General features: G+C 36.7%; 1 protein-coding gene across 6 annotated transcripts in view; it reads right to left on the bottom strand.

Annotated features, from left to right (window-relative positions):
* FAM184A (family with sequence similarity 184 member A) overlaps nt 1–24,488 on the bottom strand; it is a 109,241-nt gene that overhangs the window by 9,632 nt on the left and 75,121 nt on the right. For 3 of the 6 annotated variants that reach the window (XM_021088987.2, XM_085016432.1, XM_085016431.1), the window contains exons 10-14: nt 10,908–11,120; nt 9,653–9,806; nt 6,112–6,239; nt 4,597–4,781; nt 3,739–3,885 (exon numbers count right to left, since the gene is read on the bottom strand). In XM_021088987.2, coding sequence (XP_020944646.1) covers nt 3,739–3,885; nt 4,597–4,781; nt 6,112–6,239; nt 9,653–9,806; nt 10,908–11,120 — 827 coding nt within the window. Of the gene's footprint in view, nt 1–3,738; nt 3,886–4,596; nt 4,782–6,111; nt 6,240–9,652; nt 9,807–10,907; nt 11,121–19,676; nt 19,719–24,488 lie in introns of all 6 variants that reach the window. The other 3 variants (XM_021089003.2, XM_085016433.1, XM_021088983.2) reach the window with 2 other exon arrangements.

The following is a 24,488-nucleotide window of genomic DNA, read 5'->3' as shown; positions in this document are numbered from 1 at the left end:
ATTAGGGTCACTGTTGGATTCTCCCCAGGTACTCAGGCCCTGCTTTTATTTTTTGGCTCCGAGAATATATAGGTCAATGTCTACGGCTTACGAACAACACAAATCAAAAATATGAATGCCTAAAAGCTGTATGAAAAGTTTCCAAGTTGGCAGTTCTTCCATGCTTTTAAAACAAATAATTGATAAAAAAAAAATCACTTAAGTTTGAGATTTAAGAGCCAAAAACAGTATTATTGGGCACATATTTAAAAATATTAATTGTAGAAGATGAAAGGAGTCTAATATTGTCCTTTTTTTCCTGCAGACACAAGGAAAGGACATACAGTAATTCAGGCAGTTTAACAACAAATTTCTCTTTTCAGATAAATTATTAGGCACTAGTGGCAGTAGGACAACTACATCCTCACCTCAAAAAGCTTATGAAAATAACCTGTATGGCAATTTAAAAATCAAACCACAACAACATAAAACCATGAGGGCATTACAGATTAAAAACACTCAACTCTTAAAGAGCAAGTAATTCTGGTGTGGTGGAGAGCTTCTTTTTAATTAGGGATTACTGACCTACTTAAAGTCCAAGTGCAAAAACTCAATGTTTCCCCCACGAAGAAATTATCTCTTGGTTTCAGCACACTATAGTGAAAAGTTCAGGTAAAAACAAACCTAAACAATCAGATTTCTTTCTCTGAACCAAACCACCTTTTTTGTATGATAAAGATCTGCCATGACTCCAAGTTCTGTATATATTTATATTGAGCTTAAACAAAGTTCTTTAAAATAGACCATTCTCTCATTTGTTTCTGAAGCAAAAACTATGCCATTTTTTGGATAGTGTTTTTACTAAGGTACTATACCACTCAAGAAAATAAAAATTTCTATAGAGTATCCGAAAATCTAAGTAGACTCTAACACCTAGCATCAGAAGAGGATTCTAGTAACCATAAGAGATACGGAACTCTTATTACCATTTCTACAATGGCTAGAGGGTATAGTTCCTCCTTTAAGTTTCTTGTCTCCATTTCATTTCCCTGGAGTCCAGCAGGGTCTGGGGCAGGAGGAACAGAAGCAAGCAGTTTCCAGATGCTCCAGAGGCTCCTTGGCTCCAGGCTTCTGTCTGACGGGCTAACCCGTTCCTACAGTCCCTCCACTACATCCACTTCCAAAAATCCACAGTACTTTTCTGATTTTGAAGCTTTAAAGTCAGTATGCAGTTGATTAGGAACTTTAATAGGCTACCGGTAGTCCTTTGAAATGGTCTGAGAACAGTTCAAAAGTTGTTCTCCCCAGTTCCTTAAATTGGAATGGACCTTCCCTGCTCTCGAAGGCTGTCTAAATCCAAACAATTCAGCAGATTCCAGCTGGCTGTGTTTGAGGATGAGGGCCAGAAATATCCAATTGTCTAAAACTGTGCTTTCCAGTATGGAAGCCACTAGCCCGTATGTGAGTATTTACATTTAAATTACTTAAAATTAAATGAAGTGAAAAATTCAGTTCCTTGGTTGCCTGAGCCACTGTTTAACTGCTTAAAAGCCTTTGTGGCTAGTAGTTACTGGACTGAACAGAGCATACATAAGACATTTTTGTTATTACAGAAAAATATATTGGACATTTCTGGTCTAAATATATTTGTGTATGTGTTTATTTTTAACTAAACAAGTAGATACCTAAAGCTCGAGGCTAATTACAAGATGACAGCAGGTGAAGAAAGAAAAATGATTGGTTAGCATAGACCTAGTTGAAATAGAAAACAAATGGTAGATCTAGAAAAGCATATAAATTTTTTGACTTATGAGTAATATTCTTTGATTTATTAAAAATGGATATAAAAATTATTTACTATCTACTGAAAATGTACAATGTGTAAAACTACAAAAAACAGAATAAAAATAAGGATATAATCTTACTCTTTGTAAATTAACATTCCTAAAGAGACAGGACACATGGACAGACAGAGGTGTTATTCTTTCTGTGAGCATGTTTTCTCAGATTATGAAGCAGGGTGGGGTGTCAGGATTTCAGCCTCTGCCTGACAGATAACACTGAGGCCAGGAGAGGGGAAAGTCCAGGCTCTGGGGTTTACTGGAGCTCATTCCTGCAAAAGGCCTGAGGTTATTAGCTCTTATACATGGCAGGTATCTGAGCTCTTACTGTGGCTCAAAAGGATTTAAAAATTACCTCTAATAAGAGCAAACACCAAAAATCACTGACTGGGGAAATAGTCATGAGTCTCCAGACCGTTTCAAGGGTAACTTTATGAAGTGGTAAATGTCAGAGGCCGTCCTCAAAAATTTTATTTGTGAAAAAGTCATTGAGTGCCTACGGATGTGAAAATTCTGTATGTGACCATTAGAAAGAGCACCTCACCTCTGAGGCCACTGAAGTAAATGCCAGGGACAGGGGGTCTGTTTTCTGTTTCAGCCTGAGTGAATGTGGGCCTATGTGTTACATATGCAACAACATTTACTATGAGGCTTAGTGGTATTAAATGGATGGAATGTGAGATGAGTTTTAGACTGGAAGAAGGCAAGAGACATAGGTGGCTATTCTAGACTGTAGAGGACAAGGCAGGGGACGCAAGGAAACTGAGGGGGTCAATGTGGCTGATGCAAAGGTAGCAGACAGGGAATATGGGTGGCTGTGGGGTGAGGCAGGATGAGGCACACTGGAGCTAGAGTCTAAGGTCAACTTTAAGACTGAGGGTAATGGGATCAGTCACTGTTTTGACTTTACTGAAGTATGCAGAAAGATTTATATTTTTTATGAAGCCTTTTTAACTGACTGGAAGAAGAGAGTCCAAGAGTGAATAAACCATTTGCAGGATCTTAAGAGTAGATTATTTCTGAAATAACAAGTTGGACCTTAGTTTAAAGCCACAGAGATGGAGGGAATGCTAGCTGCATTGGCTATGGAAGTTGATAAGTAAGTAGGTAGGAAAGAGTGGGGCTAGTAAATACTTTTTAAAAACATTAAGCAATAATCAGAATTTTGGGTTTTAACAATACTGGGGCTACTATGTATAAACAGTAAGTTTCATTTGTGATGTTTTACCTTTGTTGATTTTTAAAATAAAAAACCAAATGCTTGTTGTAGGAATTCAAACAATGTATGAGTATATAAAATAAAAAGGAAGTTTTTGCTATTCCCCATCTCCAGTACCTCTTAATTCAGTCCTCAGAGGGAATCACTACCACTAAAATTTGTATTTAAGATCTCTTGATATTTTTTTGTAAAATATGTTATTATTATTGTACGTATACAATCACAGTATTCCCACTGGTCACACTATGCTCTTTTTACTTGACATTATATAATGGCTATCTTTTTTTTTGGCCATGCTTGCGGCATGTGAAAGTTCCCAGGTCAGGGATAAAACCCATGCCACAGCAGCAACCCAAGCCACTGCAGTAACAATGTGGGATCCTTAACCCCCCGTGTCACAGGATAACTATAATGGCTCTCTTTTGAGGTTTTACCATGGCATGATAATGCATGATCCTGAAGGACAGTCTTTGGACAAATACTGTCTTAGCAGAATCAGAGCAGTAGCAGCTGATATAACAATCATTCAACTGCCTTCTGCTAATTAAAGAATATATCATATAGCAATAACCATCTATAATTATAGCAACTAAATTTTCTAGGTATCGTTTAACTCAAGACTAGCTAATCTGAGATTAGACACAATGCTGCTCAGTTTATTCTCCACATATGAATTTTCTTTAATATAACATGACTTACGACACTTGTAAAGCTGCATTTATTTCCTTGAGTAGCTCGTTAGTCTTATTAAAATCTGCCCGCATGATATTTTTCTCTCTGAGGTGGTCTGCTGTCATGACATCCAGCTCTTTTTCAAGTCTCTTGTTTAAATCTTGTTCATGCAACCTGTTTAATTTATTTTTAGTTAAGAAAATGTTATTCTGAAGTCAAGCGTTCAAAACTTTCTATAGTCTACCAGATTGGAAATGGTTTTAGGTATAATATACAGAAAATTTATGGAAACAGCCTAAAGTAAGGTACTTACTTTGCTCTAATCTTCTAAGTTGTTATAGTTGTCTCCTTTAATGCTTTTTAAAAATAACATTTTATTTTTGTCTTTTTGCCATTTCTTGGGCCACTCCCGTGGCATATGGAGTTTCCCAGGCTAGGGGTCGAATCGGAGCTGTAGCTGCCAGCCTACACCAGAGCCACAGCAATGCGGGATCCGAGCCGCATCTGCAACCTACACCACAGCTCATGGCAACTCCGGATCCTTAACCCACTGAGCAAGGCCAGGGATTGAACCCGCAACCTCACAGTTCCTAGTCGGATTCGTTAACCACTGCGCCATGACGGGAACTCCTTAAATAACATTTTTAAAAGATTTTAGTTATTCATATACAATTTCCAAAGTTAGTGAATGTATGTATGTACATCATTCAAAATATAAAGATTTCTTTTACATTTCAATTATAACATAGTCAACAAATAAAAAGTGGCCTTTAGTATCTTACTAGAACGGAATCTAGTCATAAAATAGGCATGTATTGCTAAAAACCACTGTAACAGTCTTTCAGATAACACTGCAAATTCCTGCTGTGGTAATTAATGGCATACCTCATCTGTTGGTTGGATTCACTTCGTATTCTGAGAATTTCTTTTCCCTTAAATTCCAATTCTTTGGTTAGGGCACTTATATTTTCATGAAGGTGCTGTACCTCCTTATCCAAGTCTGAGATGTGATGCTCTCTGTGCCTTACTTCGTCTTGTAGATCTGTGATTCTACACATGTGCTCCTTACTCTGAAAAATACAAATAGTTCTTAAAAGTTTTCTACATTTTTACTTTCTGTGTTTCAGGGAAAGAAAGATGACATAATGGAATGTTGAATGTAATAAATCTGATATTGCTTCAAAAGCAAACAAACTGCTGAAATAAGGAAAGCTAAAGGCCCCTTCTACTTTCATATGTATAAGAAGTGCTTATATGGATGCAGCTTCAATAATAATTTCAGGGCCACAGGGAGCCCAAGAGACCATATAAGCAAATCTCCCTCTTTTACTGATGAAGAAACCAAGCAGATGATCTGTCCAAGGATGATTTATAATCAATGCAGAGCCAAGATTAGAACACAGGGCTCTTACATACTCAATAAGTTATATGGTCTTACAGTAAAATGCTCGTGCCACTGTCCTTTAATTTAAAAAGCACGCATCTATGGAGGCCATCACAATACACATACATCCCATGGCTTAAAAAGAAGGCTGTCTGCTTCATACTGGCCTAGCAGTTATCCTGTTTGTAGATGAGCTGCCTTCCATTTTTCCTAGAAGTCATTGTTTTCTGCACATTCTGTGGGCCTAGACATTGCCAATTTGACTGTCAGCCTAGCCAAAGAGAACGTAACTTCCCTTCATGGTTAAAAAGTAGCTCACTTAAAACTTCTAGTAATGAAGAAAAATTTGAGCTAAATATTTACATATTTGAGGACTAACCAAGTAAGTCACAAGTAATAAACTAATAAAGAAAAGCCTTTACAGTACTATACCTAGTACATCCAGACATACACTCAAGATCACAAACTATCAAATTAAAGGAAGTACACATGGCTAATAAGCAAAATTTAAAAAGCATGAATAGTAGAAGTGCTAGTGATATGGAAATAAAAACTTTTTTTCTTCTTGCGGACCTGCTACCTCTATAGGTGCGCTATTTAAATTAACTGAAATTAATTATAGATTAACTAAAAATTCAGGCCCTTGGTCACACCAGACATACATGGCTAATGACTTCTGTAGTGGATAGCACAGACATTGAACAGAGTTATCACGGAAAGTTCTACTGGATATTGCTGTTTTACAGTCTTCTGTTTTTACTCTGTGTTATTTATACTTCATTGTTCACTCTCAAGATGCAGGTAAAATTCAAAATATTCAATTAAAAGATCATCAACTGACCATTATGGTACAGAGTTGAATTACTTATTTCCCTTTAAAATAAAACTTAGTATAGATAGTAAATAATTACTAGTGAAAGTACTAGTTACTACAAAATAATTTTCATAAAATTGTGAACATTCATACTTTTTTCCCATTTATTTAAGAAGTCATAACAGAACAGAATGCTCTTTACCTGTCTTCTGCTGATGTCTATGCTTCTCTCTAATTCCATTTTAGCAGCTGCCAATTCTTGATGATGATTATGCCGTAACAAGTCAATTGCAGCTGCGTGTTGATGGTTTAGTTCTGAGCGTAAAGAAGCTGGAATCCAGGGGGAAAAAGAGATTCAGTGTATTTTTAAAATATTGGTATTTTAGATAAAAATTATAAAAGTTAGGAGCTCACACTATGGCTCAGTGGGTTAAGGATGTGGCATTCCTGCAGCTGTGGCTCAGATTCCATCTCTGGCCCAGGAACTTCCATATGCTGTGGATCCAGCCAAAAAAAGAAAAAAGAAAAAAAATTATAAAAGTTAAAGAGTATTATTTTCTAAAATTAAGACACATACATGCCAATTAAAATATCATGGAATTGTATGCTTCTTAAAATATTAGACTTATTGTAGAATATCCTAAGTTAAGAGGTCATCTAGCTTTGATGAGGATAAGAAAATTTTCAGCAGCTCAAATGGATCAAGGTATTTCTATACATGCTTTCAATTTGCAAGTAAGTGCTAATGCAGAATAAAGTTTTAAAACTTTTCCCATTCGCTATTAAAATAATCAATTTTAGGGTTGAATGGCACTATATCATATATTAGGAGGCAACTTCCCATCCAGTTAAGACTTCTTCCACAATATTTTTTTTTTATTTTTTATTTTTCTGTTTATATTTTACGTATGTATGTTTTATTTTTCTTAGCTTTTTAGGCAACACCCGAGGCATATGGAGTTTCCCAGACTAGGGGTCCAATCAGAGCTACAGCTGCTGGTCTACGCCACAGCCACAGCAACGCCAGATCCGAGCCACGTCTGCAACCTACACCACAGCTCACGGCAATGCTGAATCCTTAACCCACTGAGCGAGGCCAGGGATCGAACCCTCAACCTCATGGTTCCTAGTCAGATTCATTTCCACTGTGCCATGATGGGAACTCCCACAATATTCTTGAAAGATGTTAAACACCGGCTGGTTAATATTCTCCGTCATCATTTTTACCTAAATTTGAGATTATTTCATACAATCCACACTCACTGAATGCCAGGTACTATAGTAAGGAAGAATAAAATATGACCTTGTTCTTACAACTGCACAGGCAAGAAGGAAAGGCATTACTGTCAAAGAATTAAGGGGGATATCAGAGATGAGCATTAGTTATAATGAAACCTGGGTGGTATAAGAACCCAGATTTCCCAGGAGAGGGAAACTGGGAATGCTATCACAAAGGAATTGTCACTAAAAGACTGAGTTAGGGTTCTCCAAGTGGAGAAACATAAATTAGGAAGAAGGATAATGTATGCAAAAGCAGAAAGAACCTATCCATCAGATAAACAATACTGCAGATACGAGTAAAATTCAAATTACAAATTTCAAAGCTAAAACATGAGACTTTAAAGAAATGCTGGGCTTTGTAGCAAGTCAATTTAGGCTCCTCCTGAGACCTTCATGTAGCGCTTAAGTTCAGTTTCTGCTAATGTTGAAGGCTGCTTCAGTGGGAAAACGTGACAGGTCATGGGGAAGGACATGAGGAATCACTGAAGGATTTAAAGCTGAGAAGTCACATGGTGAGATGTGAGTCTCCCAAATCCAACTGTGGAGTCTGGAGAAGGAACCATGGGAAGGGAGATCAGCGAGAGGGTCACAACAATAATCCAGCTAAGCAGTGATATGACTGTGAATTACACATGGCAGAAAGACTAAAGAAAAAACAGATATAGAGAATATTTAAGAGGAAGAACTAACAGGATGTGGAAGTGAAAGAAAAGTTTAATAACATTTTTAAAATGACATTATAGAAATGGAGAGGGAGTTCCCGTCGTGGCGCAGTGGTTAACGAATCCGACTAGGAACCATGAGGTTGCGGGTTCGATCCCTGGCCTTGCTCAGTGGGTTAACGATCCGGCGTTGCCGTGAGCTGTGGTGTAGGTTGCAGACGCGGCTCGGATCCCATGTTGCTGTGGCTCTGGCATAGACTGGCAGCTACAGCTCCGATTAGACCCCTAGCCTGGGAAACTCCATATGCCGCGGGAGCGGCCCAAGAAACAGCAAAAAGACAAAAAAAAAAAAAAAAAAAAAAAAAAAAGAAATGGAGAGGATTAATGGTTGCCAGGAGTTAAAGATGCGGAGGGAGCATCTTTCACGGAGGGAGTGAAGTACATGTGGCTGTAATCAGGCAGCAAGGATCCTCATCTTCTGTGTCTTGACAATATCAATGTCAATATCATGGCTGTGATATACACTTTAGTTTTGAAAATGTTATCAATGGGGAAACATTAAAGGATACAGAGGATCCTTATAGCCTCATATGAATCTACAATTATCTCAAAAAGTTTAAGAAATTACAAAAAGTCCTTTTCTTGACAAAGAGGTATCATGTTTCAGTGGACAAGAATTCCAACAATTGGCCCACTTTTACCTCTCTTCAGAAAGAGGGCAGGGCTCTAACAACTTGGCCTGGACCTCCCAGCAAGAGTAGAGATGATGAACTGGGTCGACTGGCTTTCCCCTTGAGGCCCCAAATATTGACAACACTTTGTTCCCAATTCTTACTTGGAAAGAGTGTGCCATTGAAGTGTGACAACATGTTAAAAACATTAGGAGAATTTGGGAAAAAGCCAAAGAGAAGGAAAATGAGAAGCTAGGAATAAAAAGTTACCAAATGACCAAAACCTAAAACCAAAAACCTTTAAATGCATGTTCAGTTTGTCTCTGAAACTCAACTGATCTCCTGTAAAAAGGGTGGTAATTTTAACAACTCAAAGATAAAAAAAATCCTATATATATATATTTTTTTTTGTCTGTTTCTCCATATGCTGCGCACTCGCAGCTTATGGAGGTTCCCAGGCTAGGGGTCTAATTGGAGCTGTAGCCACCGGTCTATGCCGCAGCCACAGCAATGCCAGATCCGAGCTGTGTCTGCGACCTACACCACAGCTCATGGCAACGACGGATGCTTAACCCTCTGAGTGAGGCCAGGGATCGAACATACAACTTCAAGGTTCCTAGTCAGGTTTGTTAACCACTGCGCCACGACAGGAACTCCTAAAAATCCTATTTGATAAAAATCTGAAAAACACCCAAACAGAAATTCAGACCAAACATGACTTTTCACTTTAAAACAAAATCCTTAATTGGGAAGCACCAATATGACAATCTAATCTCAAGACATGTGGTTCCATGCTTATCTACTCCTTTCAGTCACTGGAGAGTGGGAAGCCCCAATGTCCTGACTCCATTTAGTCCCTTAGTGACAGATGGAAGCACCACTGGGTGTTGCTTACACAGCCAGAGCACAGAGAAGGCTGAGGTGCCCTCACTTTACCATTGGTTTTCTATCCATTCTACTTCACCTTACTCGCTCCTTCATCCAGTAACTTCAAATAAAATATGCACAACACTCACATATTCACTTTGCTGTTTCAAAAATTAAGAACAGAACTTTGTGATTTCTTGTTGAATTTTTTAAATTGGGATTTGAAAATAAATATGATAGGATTATAATCTTTTAAAAATACCAAGCATAGCCTTTCCTTCATCTTCTAATTCAAACCGAAGTGTCTGAAGTTCCTGTTCCATTTCTATCCGGAAGCCCTCCATGGACTCTCTGTGTGCATCTTTTAATGACTGAAGCTCTGCAGAATGTTTCTGTTGTAAATGATTTTCAAGAGCCTAAAACAAGAGAAATATAGTCAAGTTATTATGCTAGAATATAAGAAGGAAAATGCAAACAAAATAAAAAAATACTGAAAGTCATTATTTAAGGAAAATAAGGCAATTTTCACTCATTTTCAAGAAAATTAGATATGAGATGATCATCAGAAAATAAATTAGGGTCCCTTGAGTAGAATAATCAACATGAAACCAGTTTGAGTCAATATATAGTATTTGAACAGGGATGTGGACCCTTTACCTAAATCAGTGTTCGAACAAAGCTATTTTCTAAAGCTGCTAAGGGATGTAAACCATCTAAAATTAAGGAATAACTCCTCTATGTGCACAGACATAGACTTAGGAAAGAGGTGAAGGAGGCCAGATCAGAAAAGATCTTCTGATTGGGAAAAGAGAGATGAGGGCTCTTAACAATTCCAACCTTATAATTTTTGTAGCTCTTTTCTCCAGTCACTCTTTGTGCCTGCATTTGCGAACAGAAGCAAAAGCTCTGAGAGTAGGTAGCTGAAAGTGTACTAAAGCCTTTCATGTGATTAGTTTCAAAAGACTAGCCAGAGAGAACAGACTACACGTGGCTAAGACAAAGAGAATGTAGTCACAGGAGAAAAAAAAATAGACCTCAGGGTACAAGTTTTGAGACTGAACTGCTTACTATAATCTACAACATGAAAGGTTTCTGAGCAAGACACCACAAAAATAGGGCTGTATTTCTTTAATCATTAAAACGTATCTTTTGTAGATCTAGATGAAGAGAGAAAAATTAAAAATCTGATGAAAGGCTATTATAAGTTCACGATAGTATTAAGTGATTACAGTGGTTAAAACTATATTTAATCATTGCAAACATGACAGTGTATTTGTCCCATGATGAACTTGGCATTATGATGGGAAACAGAAATAAACGTTGTCTGCTATTGTGTACAATTATATGAGTATATGTTTGATCACTGTAACCCCTACCAGAAGTCATAGCCTAAAAACACCTTGAAATAAAGCAATACATAATTTTTTGGAGCAAAAAAATGAATTCTTTAGAATTAGAAGGCTAATAATTATTAGGTGGTTGGATTACATCTGAAAATATGTCACTTTAAAACTTACTCTTTGTTCTTTTTCCTTTTCTTCTTCCATGGTTTGAAATGCAAGGACATGTGCTTCTTTTAAAGATTTATGTCTTTGTTGATGTTGTTCCTCTAATTCTTCAAGCTCTTGGGTAAGTCGTTGCCGTTCTTGTGTAAACTGGGCTTGCAGTTGTTGCAAAGAGGTCTGAGACTGGGAAAGCTGCATCTCCAGATTCTGTTTCAGCAAGGAAATCTGTGCCACAGAACAATACACAAAGAAAAATCAACACAAGGAATAGTTTACGTATTGCCTTCCTAAGGAAAAAAGCATTTCAAAGATATTAACAATAGCAAAAGAACTGCTTTAACAAAGTGTCCACTTAAAATGTTTTACAATTTACCACAGATACCTCATCTTTAGATATTACCAATTTTATTCTGATTTTGGTAATTACCCTAAAAATAGACTTTCGTGGTATTGTTTGTAGACTCTCTAAAGAACACTGCAGCCCACATTTAGAAATATAATAAATACCTATGTTGCACTGCACTAAAAATTCATAATATGAAATAAAAATGGAAGACAACTAGTGTATTTAAGTTACAGTCACTTTATGGTATTGCGCTATCAAGTATGAAAAGTTAAGCTGCTTATTTTTGAGGCAGCAGAGTTGAGTGGTTAAGACTATATGGGCTGAGTGAGCGGGAAAAGGGTTATCACACGGTCCACTCAGAATAGTCCCTGCCGTGCAGTAAGTGCTCACTCAGAGCTAGCTAGGATTGAGGATTTAAAAACTACCTTTAAAAGATTTATCATTTTTTAATTTAGAATCCTTGTGTAAAAAAAAAAGGTATTGTTTTTAAATTTTGAATTACAGGACTTGCAAACCTTAAAGCTTTTAAAAAAATCACAAATCCCCCACATTTCTCTAACCCCAGCCTTATTATAATGACAGGTGCTTTTCTTAACACTATGGAAAACTGATTTTTTCCTCCTTTTGAAAACAGATAAATCACCCTTCCTATTTCTGTGTGACTTCTGTGTGCTTTAAAATACTTAAAATCAAGTCCGCCTTAACAATAAAAGCACAAAATACATACACCTGTATATATACATATATATGTGTGTGTGTGTGTGTGTGCATTCATATACACATTTGATGAAACCATTTGATTTGATTTCTCACATATAGGAAACTAAACTTGAAACCAGATAACTCAATCATATTCAGTAGAAGTCTGAGGCTAAGAGGAACTTAAAGGAGTTAAGATAAAAAGTTATCAAATGTGTCCCACAAAGTAACCTAAGATGCTGTGTTTAAATACAAGTAAAACAGTTCTGTGGCCAAGAAATCTAGTAGAAAGAGGAAACTTTAAAGTGAGTGTTTTGAAAAGAGTGTCTTTTGAAAGATGGAAGGCAGATATAGGCTGCCTCACATGTTCTACCAAGGAAGGTACCTGGGGGCGGGGAGCAAAAGGGTGGGGAATCATCAGAGATGCAAAATTAGAAGGAAAAATAAGAAAGAAGGATCTGGAAGACAGGAGAGGTCAGAGGTCAGCAGCAGAAAAGAGTTACAGACTGTACAGCGCTTAGGATGGATGACAGGTGACTGGAAGCGTTTTGGACAGTTATACCTCAGGATTAGTTGTAAAGTTTAGCATGTGCCTTTATGCAGAGGGTCAAGCACTGGTGAGAAATGATACAACTGACACATGTTCAGTCTGTTTTCTGTTTCCAAAGAAGTAACTCAACCTATTGAAAGTTATATGAATTCTACATATTAATTTCTATGCAAACCTAAGGTTTCAGAGGTTATTACATATGCTCCAAGTCAAGGTGAACTGCAACACTGACTCCAGGCAATGCAATTCCCTATACCTCTAAAAGGCAGCAGCACTCATGATTTACAGCTCAAATAAAGCCTGCAAGTGTGAAAACTGTAGGAGAAAGTCCACAGCAACAGTTAAGACCTGATTTGTGGAGCAGGAGGCCCAAAAAAGTATGCCATGTGATTTCTCACCATTTTATGCAAAGAAAATCAAGAGTATTTGACAACCCAGGAATAAAAACAAATCACAAAAGGGTAAAAGGCAATAAAAAGATGTGTTAGTGAACCCTGCTGTTTAATGGGGTAGGGCTACTTTCTTTCCAGCTAAGCTGGTTCTTGAAATTAAAAGGGCACCTATCCGCTCTTCCCAAATTCAAGCCTAGACACAGACCCCGCATATGGAACCACATGACTACTTTGTTTCTGGTGATAACTTGTTAGAATATATATGGGAACTTTAGAAAAAGACTATGTTACATGTACAAAAATGACTGATACTGTCAAAGCTATTATTTGCCCCCTAAACAAGTGAGGACCAACATAGTCAGTGAATGAACTGCTGGCCAAACCACCTGCCCTGGTACACATCTGTGTCCACTCCAAGAAAACAGGCATGATTTTCTGATTTGTGCACAAATGATAGGGGCTCGAAGTGGCTGATCCTGTCTTCCAATTAAGTGTGCACTTAGGTTAGTAAGAAGCCAATCAGTTCACAGCGGTGATCTTGTTTTCTGAAATATCTACTTCTAAAGTTTACTGCATCAAAAAGAGCTCCCACATGTTAATTTGACTATAATTTGACTTATACCTGAACCATTTAAGGATGAAATTTATGAAGAAATACAACAGTTAAAAATTAATGAAGTATCACACTAATAGTTATACATTTAAAATCTAAGCACACTTTCAAACCTCTCCAGCTTAAATAAGATACACAAATATTTTATATCATAATATACTTTACCTTGAAAGAACTCCAAAGTAATATTTTTCATTTTAGTATATATGATTAATCTTTGTATCTATACTCAAGAAAATATAAATACAGGCAAAAAGACATTATCACGTAATTTAGTGTTCAAGTATACTTAGTTTAGGTATTTTTTTAATTTTGAAAGCAAATCAAAATAATAATAAGGCTATCTTAAAATCTTTGGATTCATGCTCAAGACAGAATTATATGCAGAAAGCCTTTATCATGCAATGCAGCACCAAAATTTACTTAGTTCTTTTTATAAATTAAAAAATTAGTAGATTGCATTAAATGGACAGCCTTTATTCAGCATGAAAGTTACATGGCACTTTAAAGACAGAAATCAGGAGCAAAGCAATGTAAAATGAACTAATGTTTTATAGCTATAATTAGCAGAGTTTAGTATACTTTATGGAAATAATACCTATTAATATGAACTTAATTAGTAATAAAACAGAACAAAGATTTTGTGTTAAATAGTTTGGGCAACCTTGATCAATACTTTTATCACAGTGTTAAAGGCATTTGTTGAGTAAATGAGAAGCAGTAGTTGTTTCAAGTTATACATTTAAATTATATAGTATATGGTATTAGTTTCTATACATTTGTTACAATTTTAAATTTTAAGCCTTTTTATTTTGCTGATTTTAAGTAAACCAAAGAGAATCCTTACTTTAGAAAAAAAGTTAAAAAACTCTCACCACAGCAGTTTAGATGTGAACTATATAATACATTCTACTGACCAACATGTACCAGATACTTGGCAAACCATTTTAAGGCCAAACTTCGCTGATAGTAATTGCTGCCTTCTGATCTCTAGCACTTAAAAATACTATTGTCTTTTTGGAAATAGTAAGGCAAATTAAAATTAAAAACATATGGATAAGATACATTTTTTCTGAAGAAGGGAAAGCTTTACCTGTTTCCTACAGGGCATTTTCACAAAGATGCTGAACCTCCACCCTGGTGCTTGCAAAACTCCCTCAAAATAGACACTAAAACATCAGATCTTAGGTGCTGGACATGACAGGATGTCAACATGAGCTGTGTCATTAATTATGTACAGCCTATCTATAAATGTCGGTTTTGATGCACTATTTTTTCCCCTAAAAATTAGTCTTATTATAGAAATGAAAGAAAACAAAGTATACAAATAATTTATCCTAGAAACAAAGCACTTCTTGAGATAGCAAATGTAATCTGTGGTTCTCAAGCCTGGCTGTACATCAGAATCATCTCTGTAGAGTTTAATAAATGTACTTGCCTTTGACCTGATCCCTGGATATTCTGATTAAACAGGTCTGGAATTGAGCCCAGGCCACCTAACATATTTTTATTCCTAATTATCAAAGCAATAAGTGTTCACTGTGGGGGAAAAAAAAACTTTTAAGAGTTTATAAAATAAAAGCAGAAATTTCCTCCTTTCCCTTTCCTTGCCAAATCCCTGTCCCTAAGGTAAACAGTTTTAACACTTTGCTGTCTTCGCAGACTTATCTCTCTTGATATAATTTCCTGTTTTTTTTTTTTTTTTTAACCACATTATGTGTTAATGGCTGGATGATTTTCACCATGTAGAGAGTACATCTGCCGTGATCTAACAAAATGCTGGCTATGTCTTACACACAGAAGTTACTTGGGGACCCAAGGCCACACTTCAAGAGGCTAGTGCTTAATGTTCAGAGTAGCTGAAACAGAGACTTGTGGGCCTGCTGATTGAGACAGACATTCCCTGTGTCTCACACAGAGAAATAAACACTACTTCATTCTTCATTCGTGAAACCATGAGGGTGTCCAGACCTGCAGGCGTTGCTATGTGATGGAGTGCTTTTCACACACGCAACTCTAAGTAGCTCCCTTCAAGATGACTATACTCATGGATTTACTCAATGATGGTCAATGATTTCTCCACTGGGGAAGCCAATGAGTCTGTTTTTAAAGGACAGTTTTCCCTTTCATGCCAAAATTTCTAGGGTGCACAACCCATGACATGTAGGCATGCCCCATTCTTTTCAATGGCTACACCTGTTGGTTCTTGCCTCTCCAAATGCCCATCTCTCCCTGTCCTTTCTTCCCAGTTAGTTTGAACTCGAGTTTGTTTGGGGACGGAATGGAAATTCCTATCTTCAAGAAGGCAGGCCCCTCTCCCCACCCTAAGGAGTGAATTATGACTGGGATAAGAAAGTCACAGTAATCTAAGAGCATATCACCCCATTAACAAGCTAAAAGGAAATATGTGGGGGGGGCAGAGATTTCACTTCCTGATAAAAGCAAAAAGTGCTTCAGGAGGGTTTCCTGCATTAGCACAGTTGTCCAGGAGCATGCTTGCTGGAGCTGGAGCAGCCACATTGCAACTATGAAACGACAAACTTGAGGTCAAAAAAGTTAGCAAACTTTGTAAGGCAAAGCAGAAGAACAGAAAGTGCTTGAGCATGAATTGCCCTGACAGCCTAAGCCACTGTTAACTAGGTGTTCTGCTGCTTAATAGCCAATGTATCCTAATAGACATCATTCCAAAATATAAATATACTATAATTACTTTAATCCTTCAAGATGGAAATTCAGATCTTCTCACCTGGTTTTGCTATTACAAATACTGCACTAAACAACCCACCCACAACAAATAATTTAAACATTCACATGTGAGTCTATCAGAGGCCTCAACTCACTTGCTCTTTTAAGGTTCACAGATGACTTTAATGCACAGTCACAGTTGAGAACCACTGCCTTGGAATTCATAAAGTGAATGGCTTTGGCTGCTTCTTTAATGATAATCTTGAAACAATGTCTAGAGAAGTGTTTGAAGCCCTGGCCTTTTTCCTGACCTCCACTCTCGGTTCATTTTATGAGATAGGGAGGAAAACAAAATATTTTCCCCAAGTAATATTACTGATGGCCTTCTCTCCTGTAGTTTTGATCAATTTATCAATATATTGGTAAACTGTTTATCCTGTGCTTCTGTGTGTTTTTGAAGATGGCTGTTATATAAATCATGATTTTTCAAAAATGATTTGCTTTTTAGGAGTCCCTGTTGTGGCGCAGCAGAAACGAATCCAACTAGGAACCATGAGGTTGTGGGTTTGATCCCTGGCCTCGCTCAGTGGGTTAAGGATCTGGCATCGCCATGAGCTGTGGTGTAGGTCAAAGACACCACTCAGATCTCATGTTGCTGTGGCTGTGGCATTGGCTGGCAGCTGTAGCTCTGATTCAATCCCTAGCTTGGGAACCTCTGTAGGCTATGGGTGTGGCCCTAAAAAGCAAAAAAAAAAAAAAAAAGAAAAAAAGATCTGCTTTTAGATTAGAGGTTTTGTGTGAGAGGTTCATTCATTTTTGTAAAAGCAGGAAAATTAGCAAGAAAAAACAATTTGAAAACCACGATGTGTCCATGTAATTTCATTTTTCAATAAATTATAGGCATGGAGTTGTGTTGAGTCAGAATACTTACTAATTTTGACAAGAAAGGTCAATATAAGCTATTAGAAAGTCTAAATCACATGCCATTAATATTCAATTCAGTACTTGCAAATACATAAAGCAACATTAAAAACTGCTGCCAAAGGCTTGGTAGAGGACAGTAAGGATAATTTATTGCTATGTCAACAACTTATACAAATGACCATGAATGTTTGAAGGTATTGAATATTTTAACTTTATGGTTTTTCCTTTTTTTTAACCTCTAGTTTGCTACTTTTGAAGAGTTTAGTTGAGAAAAAGTAAACATAAGCTTCTGAAATTATGACCATTATGAAAAATTCTGAATTGTTCACAATTTTTTGGTATTTTCCAAGAAGAGCTATAAACTGAATTTATTGATTAACAACTACAATAATGCCTACTTAATGTCCTTAAGACATTTCTGGAATATGTTTCCAATCATCCTCGTATTCTCACTTGAAAAAAATTAGAAAGCTTTTATAAAGGACAGAGGCGTCACTAATTGCTTGTTTTTTAGAACAAGATAGCATAGAGTGGAAAACTTCTCACATGGAAGGCTGACTACAGACACGGTTTGAAGGGGCGGGTACCTCACCCTCCTGAATGACAGGGTCACATCTCGTTTGGACAATGACAGAGTGAACAGGTCGTCTTGAGTGACTATGATGTTACAGAAGAGCATTAACTAATGCTGATTTCATTGTTACAAACCTGTTTTACTTATTTTGTAGGAGATGAGTTGAGGCATTCTCATTTCAATTACACACAGATTCAACCTCAGTAAGGTTGTTTTTATTTTAATGAATACTTTTTCATTTATAACTATTTTGGAAAAAGGGACTATGTTGTCACAAGGATTCCAAAGTACAATTCAACTAATTTTTGACCATAATCTTATTTGGGCTCAGGAACGTGCCACAGGCATGCCCCCCCGCACCCCCAAAAATCTTAAATAAACTTATCTTAAACCCAAATTATTACTAGGTTCTATGTGACTGTTAGAAAATTTTAAATGTAGCCTTATTTCACCAAAATTGAGACAAATAACTTTACTGCTTATTTCAAATTATATTAAAGAAAATGGCATTAAATGTATTCAGTTACTTTTTATATAGACAGTAAAGTTGAATATAAAGAGTAGATAAAATTTATTTTCTTGCTTAGTAGAAAGAAATTATGGAGGTATGAGAACATAGTTTTGCTCTAGAAGTATCAAAACTTCATAGGACATCTCTAGACCTCAAGATTTGATTCCTCTAGGTCAGGAACTGGCACATTACAGCCTGTTTCTGTAAATAAGGTTGTACTGGTACACACCCACACGGATTCATTCATGTACTGTCTATGGCCACTTTCACAAGAGCAGAGTCTGCTGCTGCCATGAAAACTACATGGCCTATGAAGCCAGAAATATTTACAGTCTGGCCCTTTACAGATTAAGTTTGCTGACCTCTGTCCTCGGATAGCAAGAAAAATATTCAGAGATGTTTAGCTGTCTGTTAAGTTATTTTGAAGAACAAGTTGGGTATGGGTTTGATGTGAAAATAAATCTCATCTTTTACTTTTCGTATGTAAAGAAAAATTTTTAATGAGTTCAAATAGAAAATTATCTTGAAGTTTTATTTCTGCATGTTATATGCACGTACATGAGTAAAAGAATAGCTTTGCCAATTCTTAAGTAAGGGATATACTCCATTTTGCTTCAAAATATTTTAAAAATTATAACATTAAAATGTAAAATATGTTCTGAATCCATGAACCTGCACAACTATCTAATACTTTTTTGGGGGTGCGGGGGGGGGGGCATGCCTGTGGCATGTTCCTGAGCCACGGACCAAACCTGCACTACGGCAGCAGCCCAAACCACTGCAGTGACAGTGCTAGATCCTTAACCCACTGCACCACAAGGGAATGCCTATCTAATACTGTTAATAAGTTAATTGCTACTACTTTTTCAAAAAGTAAACTAGTTTAACAAAACTAGAAAGACATTTACATTTTATTTCCACTTTTATGATGGTCAGTAAGTTAAAAGTTTTTCAAAAATATTACTCTTTCAAGGTAAACATCGAAATACTGAATTTTATATTTGAAAGATAAAATCTTGCCTGAGGAGTTCCCATCATGGCACAGAGGAAACAAATCCGACTAGGAACCATGAAGTTGCCAGTTCAATCCCTGGCCTTGCTCAGTGGGTTAAGGATCCAGCGTTGCCATGAGCTGTGGTATAGGTCGAAGACACGGCTCAGATCTGGTGTTGCTGTGGCTGTGGCGTAGGCCGGCAGGAACCTCCACATGCCATGGGTGTGGCCCTAAAAAAAGACATAAAATAAAAATCTTGCCTAGCTTTAAAATAAAATATGTTTATTAATAAATGTGGTTAGATGTATGCACATACACAAATGAATGGCTACAAGTTAGAAGCTTTGGTTACCCATATACAAAACATAGATTACTGAATGTCAAAGTGTATTTTTTATATCATAAGTTAAAGCTTTCAAGCAGCGATGATGTTTATGCAAAACCAAAAGTGCAACATGCCCTGGTATACAAGCTGTAAGTGCCGCTCACTTACATTGTTGATAGATTTATGCAAAGCTTCACCCAGACAGTGCCGCTAGGAAAAGATCACAGAAATAAAGGGAAATATTCAGAAACCAAATAAGTGAAAGCAAGAAAGAGAGAAACGGAGAGTAAGACACAGAACATTAATTATAATATGCTCAAGAAAGAATAAGTTGAAAACAGTTCTGAGAAAGAAATCAGACAAAAAGAAATTCATAACATACAGTCTAAATTATCTAGTCTCTTAAGAGACAGTGTCTGGTGTTTGTGGGCTGGCAGACTTACCTATGCAAGCTACCAAAGGCTAGTACATGGAAACCAGAGGTCAGTTTAAAAGATAATACTTATTGAAGCACCTAAAAGAAATATTACTATTCTGAATTCTTCCCAGAAGTCCATAATATAATGTTTCAAAGCATTACACTCAGCATTTAGAGTAGATTCTCAAAGGATTTATCTTATGAGAAATGAGCAGATGAGTACTGAAACGCCAACTTCATTGACTATATAATTTGGGGGCCAGAAATATATATGACATAGATTGAAAATGTACAGATGTAATAATAATCTGGTTTTATAGTTGGGGGAAAGGAAAAAGAGTTGCCTTCATATCTTTCCGACCCTATTTTCTAGGGTACATTTGGTAAAATTATGTCTGATCTGGGTTCTTTTTTTATAAATTCATTGAAATGTTGAGTGATAAACTGGAAAAACATACACTTTCCCTACCCTAAAAATGGAGAAAATGTGACTTATTTTCAACTGCTTCATTTTTTTGCCTTCCAAAAATACAAAATAGTATTTTAAATTTATATTACCGATTTAATAGAACAGTTACTCTAAAATGTTTTTTTTAGGAGTTTCCAGTTGTGGCTCAGCAGTTACAAACCCAACTAGGATCCATAAGATGCAGATTCCATCCCTGGCCTCACTCAGTGGGTTAAGGACTCGGCATTGCCGTGAGCTGTAGTGTAGGTCACAGACATGACTCGGATCTGGCATTGCTATGGCTGTGGCACAGGCTGGCAGCTGCAGCTCCGATTCAACCCCTAGCCTGGGAACTTCCATATGCTGCACATCGGGCCCTCAAAAGACAAATACATAAATAAATAAAATGGTAGTTTTACTTTGGACACTAATTAAATTTTCAGACAGTGCATAATTATCTTTTTTTCCCCATAATGTGGTTATCCTTTGGTATGTTATAAACTAGAGCTGGCAATTTGGTAAACAATTTTTTACTAATAACTTAAGACTAATACAGGATATAGTTTATAAAGTTGAAAAAAATAAGTTGAGAAAAAATGATTATTTGATTATTCCATAACTTCTCAGTTTAAACTCTTATGCTTCTATATATATATTAGTTCTATTAATTTTTTACTTCTTTATGTTTTCTCATACTCATAATATTTTTTGTATACCTATGAGACACTTATATAGACTTTATAAAACTTACAAAAATCTGGGGGATTTTTAAGTTATAGTTTTTTTTCAATCTCTTTGTATTTCTCTGAACTGATGTCCTGCTACTAGAAATTAATCCAAAATGTATGGCATTTACTTATGAAGTAGATTTTTTCACTCTTTAAGGTGTTATCAGACAAAAATATATGTTATTTAGGATTCCTGAACAAACTAATAAATTAGACCAATGACAGATCAAGGATTCTTTAGTAGGAATTTAGATTTTATGACAGAAGTATATTTGAATATTTAGAATCTAAACTCATATGGTCATTACCTCTGTCAACATACTGTTGCAGGCCATAGAAACACCTAAACCAAAAAGCATGGCCCCTAAATTGTGACCTAGGGTGACTTACATCACAAACCTGGCAGCAGCAACTGGAAAAGGCAAGCAGTGGTGCTGGATTGCAATACCCTCACTGGTGAATACATAAATAAAGTAAGATTTTTTAAAATTAAAAAACCTTTTTTTTTTTTGGCTCTTTAGGGCCACACATGCAGCCTATGAAAGTTCCCAGGTTGGGGGCCAAATCAGAGCTACAGCTACTGGCCTACACCACAGGTGGCCAGAGCCACACGGTATCCAAGCAGCATCTGTGACCTACACCACAGCTCACGGCAATGCTGGATCCCTGACCCACTGATCAAGGCCAGGGATCAAACCAGCATCCTCATGGATACTGGTTGGATTTGTTTCCGCTGCGTCATGACAGGAACTCCCTTACTAAAAAATCTTTTATTAGAGTTCTACTACAAGTACAGAGTGCCGCAGAGAAATGGATAAGATAGTAAAACATGCGCAAATTAAAAAATAAAAAGTTCATGATGAATGTTATGATAAAAAAGGTTGATGTGATAGGAAATGACTGGAGGTGATACTGGGTTGATGGTAATGAAAGACCTTTTGAAAGAAATGAAATTTAAACTTGGGATCAGTGAAGAAGCAAGCCACGAAATGAGATGGTTTTGGGGAAAGTGTGGACAAGCAAATAGATCAGCCAGCACAAAGACCCTCAGGTGGAAGTGAGCTGGAGTGGCTGGGTGTCGGTGGGTATTATGAAGCTGAAATGAGATGGGAGATATTAAAAACCTTAATTCAGTGGGGTACCTGAAAGAATTTTAAGCAGGAAAATGGCCTAATATGATTTACATCATAAAAGATTACTTCAAATTTGTGGGGAAAAAAAAAGTGAAACTGGGGAGGCCAAACAGAAGGCTATTATAATGGTGGTGTGGACTAGCATTTTGTAAGGGCAATGGAAGCAGACTGGAGCTGGGGTATGTTTCAGAGGTGGATTAAACAGGACTGACAGATTACATGAGACCTAAAGGAAAGGCAGAAAGCAAGGTTGACTCTCCAGTTTTTGTTCTGAGCAACAAGCAGCTTCAAGAAGCGAAGATGATGGGATAGAGATTGAAAATCAACACTTCTGGGTCAGAAAAGCTAAGTTTGAGTTACCTATTAGACAACCAAGTGACTGTCAATTTGGGTGAAGACATCAAGGTTGGAGATTTAACTCTGGAAGTCACTGAGATATAGGTGGTATTTAAACCTAAAGCAGAAGACTGGATGAGATCCTCCAAGGAAATTTCTTCTTGAAAGGATAATGGATGAACTAAAAATCTATATGCAAAATTATTTTACAAGCATTCTATATGATACGGGTGAGATCCATGTTATAAAAATTGAGGCCCTATATATAGTCAATTTGTTTGAAAGCATCTTAAGCTACTTGTTAGTTTTTGAGGTCAATGAAAAGAGCCTCAAGAGATCCTCTTTAATGGACTGAGATCACTTGGATATTTCAACATAAAAGGTTCACCAATGTGTTTCAGGATTTCTAGTCTTGAAGGCTGAAGGTAATCAGACTCAGCTAAATGAGGAAGAAAATTGGAAAAAAAAAAAACCAAAAAATTTGCTGCACTTAATTAGAAATTTATGGCTTTGTACATATGAAACTGTGCTCTTAGGAGTAATCTCATTGTTCTAAACCTTGGTTTATTCATTTAGAAAAATAGCACAAGGCTTTTTACATGTTTGCCGTCTGCAAATGTATTGGTATATAAATATTGAAATCTACTGAATCACAAGCTTTTAGAAGACCCTGTTTCATTCATATTTTGTATCCAAAGTGCCAAACTTGGTACCTGGAAAAGAGTAAATAAATGAATAATGTGGGGACTAAATGAATGATACAGATTTTTATTACTGAGTTAGTTCTTGCTACTCTCCTCCTTTCCTCTTCCTCCATAGTAACAGGAGCAGCAATGAGAAAATTCTAGGTAACGAAAAAGAAGTTTACAAAAAATACATACATATCTTGCAGAAATCCTGTTGAAAAAAGCCAACAGAATCTAAGACATAGAAATGTATCCCCTTAAGAAATGAACTGAGTATACTAAATATACTAAATATCTGTTAGAAAATATTACTCTGAACAAAGAAGGCCTGCCAAGAGAGAAGCAGTGTACTCTGAGTGGCATCTATCTTGTCCCACTCTGTTCTCCACACTACAGTCAGAGTTCTGAAATTTTAATATTTGAATGTGTCACTCTCCTGATTAAAACCTTTCAGAAGCTCTTCACTGCACCTTAAGTCTCTACCTGGCAAACAAAGCCTCAGGTGACCCTGCCTCCCTGCTGCCCTCCTAGCTCTCTACTCTCCAGAACAAAGGGGTCCAGGGGCTGCCTGAGGGCCTGTGCACATGCTTTCCACTCCGCACAGAATGCTGTTCTCTTTCTCCTTTTGGCTTGATTTCTGCTTTGCTTCCAGGTCTCAGGTAAAAGTCTCCCACTGTGAGAAGCCTTCCCCACGTTTCCAGACCATGTTAGGTCCCCATGGCACACATGCTTGGGTACCATGGTTATAATGAATTTAAGTGTCACACTGTTACTTCTATTCACCTTCTTTTCTAGATAATAAGCACTGGGCAGGCAGAGATTGTTATGACCCATTACTGGTCTGGCACAGTGCCTGGCATATCAGAAGCACTCAATTTCTGACATATGTCAAAATGTCATCAAATGCCAAGATATAAAATTCTCATTACTGACAAAAGAAATGTCATTTGTTAAATTTCTAAATTCTTTGAATCAACAGCTACACTAATCTTACACAGCAATTCAAGCAAAATATGTTAGAGCTTAATATAATGTTCAACAATTCAATATTTAATAGAATATTTAATTTCTTAAAACAAATTATGTAAAGTTTTTTCTAATATTAATTTCCAGCATACTAATATCTAGACAAAAGCAACCAATAAATCTGAGATTTAGAAGTGGGAATCAAAACTTCAATAATTCTCTTGAAGCAAAGAATAGAAGAAAAAGTCCTGAACAATTGTTTAAT

The sequence above is a fragment of the Sus scrofa genome, chromosome 1, assembly GCF_054392235.1.
Source record: "Sus scrofa isolate SSC_HxYL_T2T_F1_AM1 chromosome 1, Sscrofa_HxYL_maternal_Yorkshire_Landrace_v2.0, whole genome shotgun sequence".
NCBI lineage: Eukaryota > Metazoa > Chordata > Mammalia > Artiodactyla > Suidae > Sus > Sus scrofa.
Note: the sequence above shows the minus strand (reverse complement) of the source record. Positions and strands in the feature narration are given on the sequence as shown.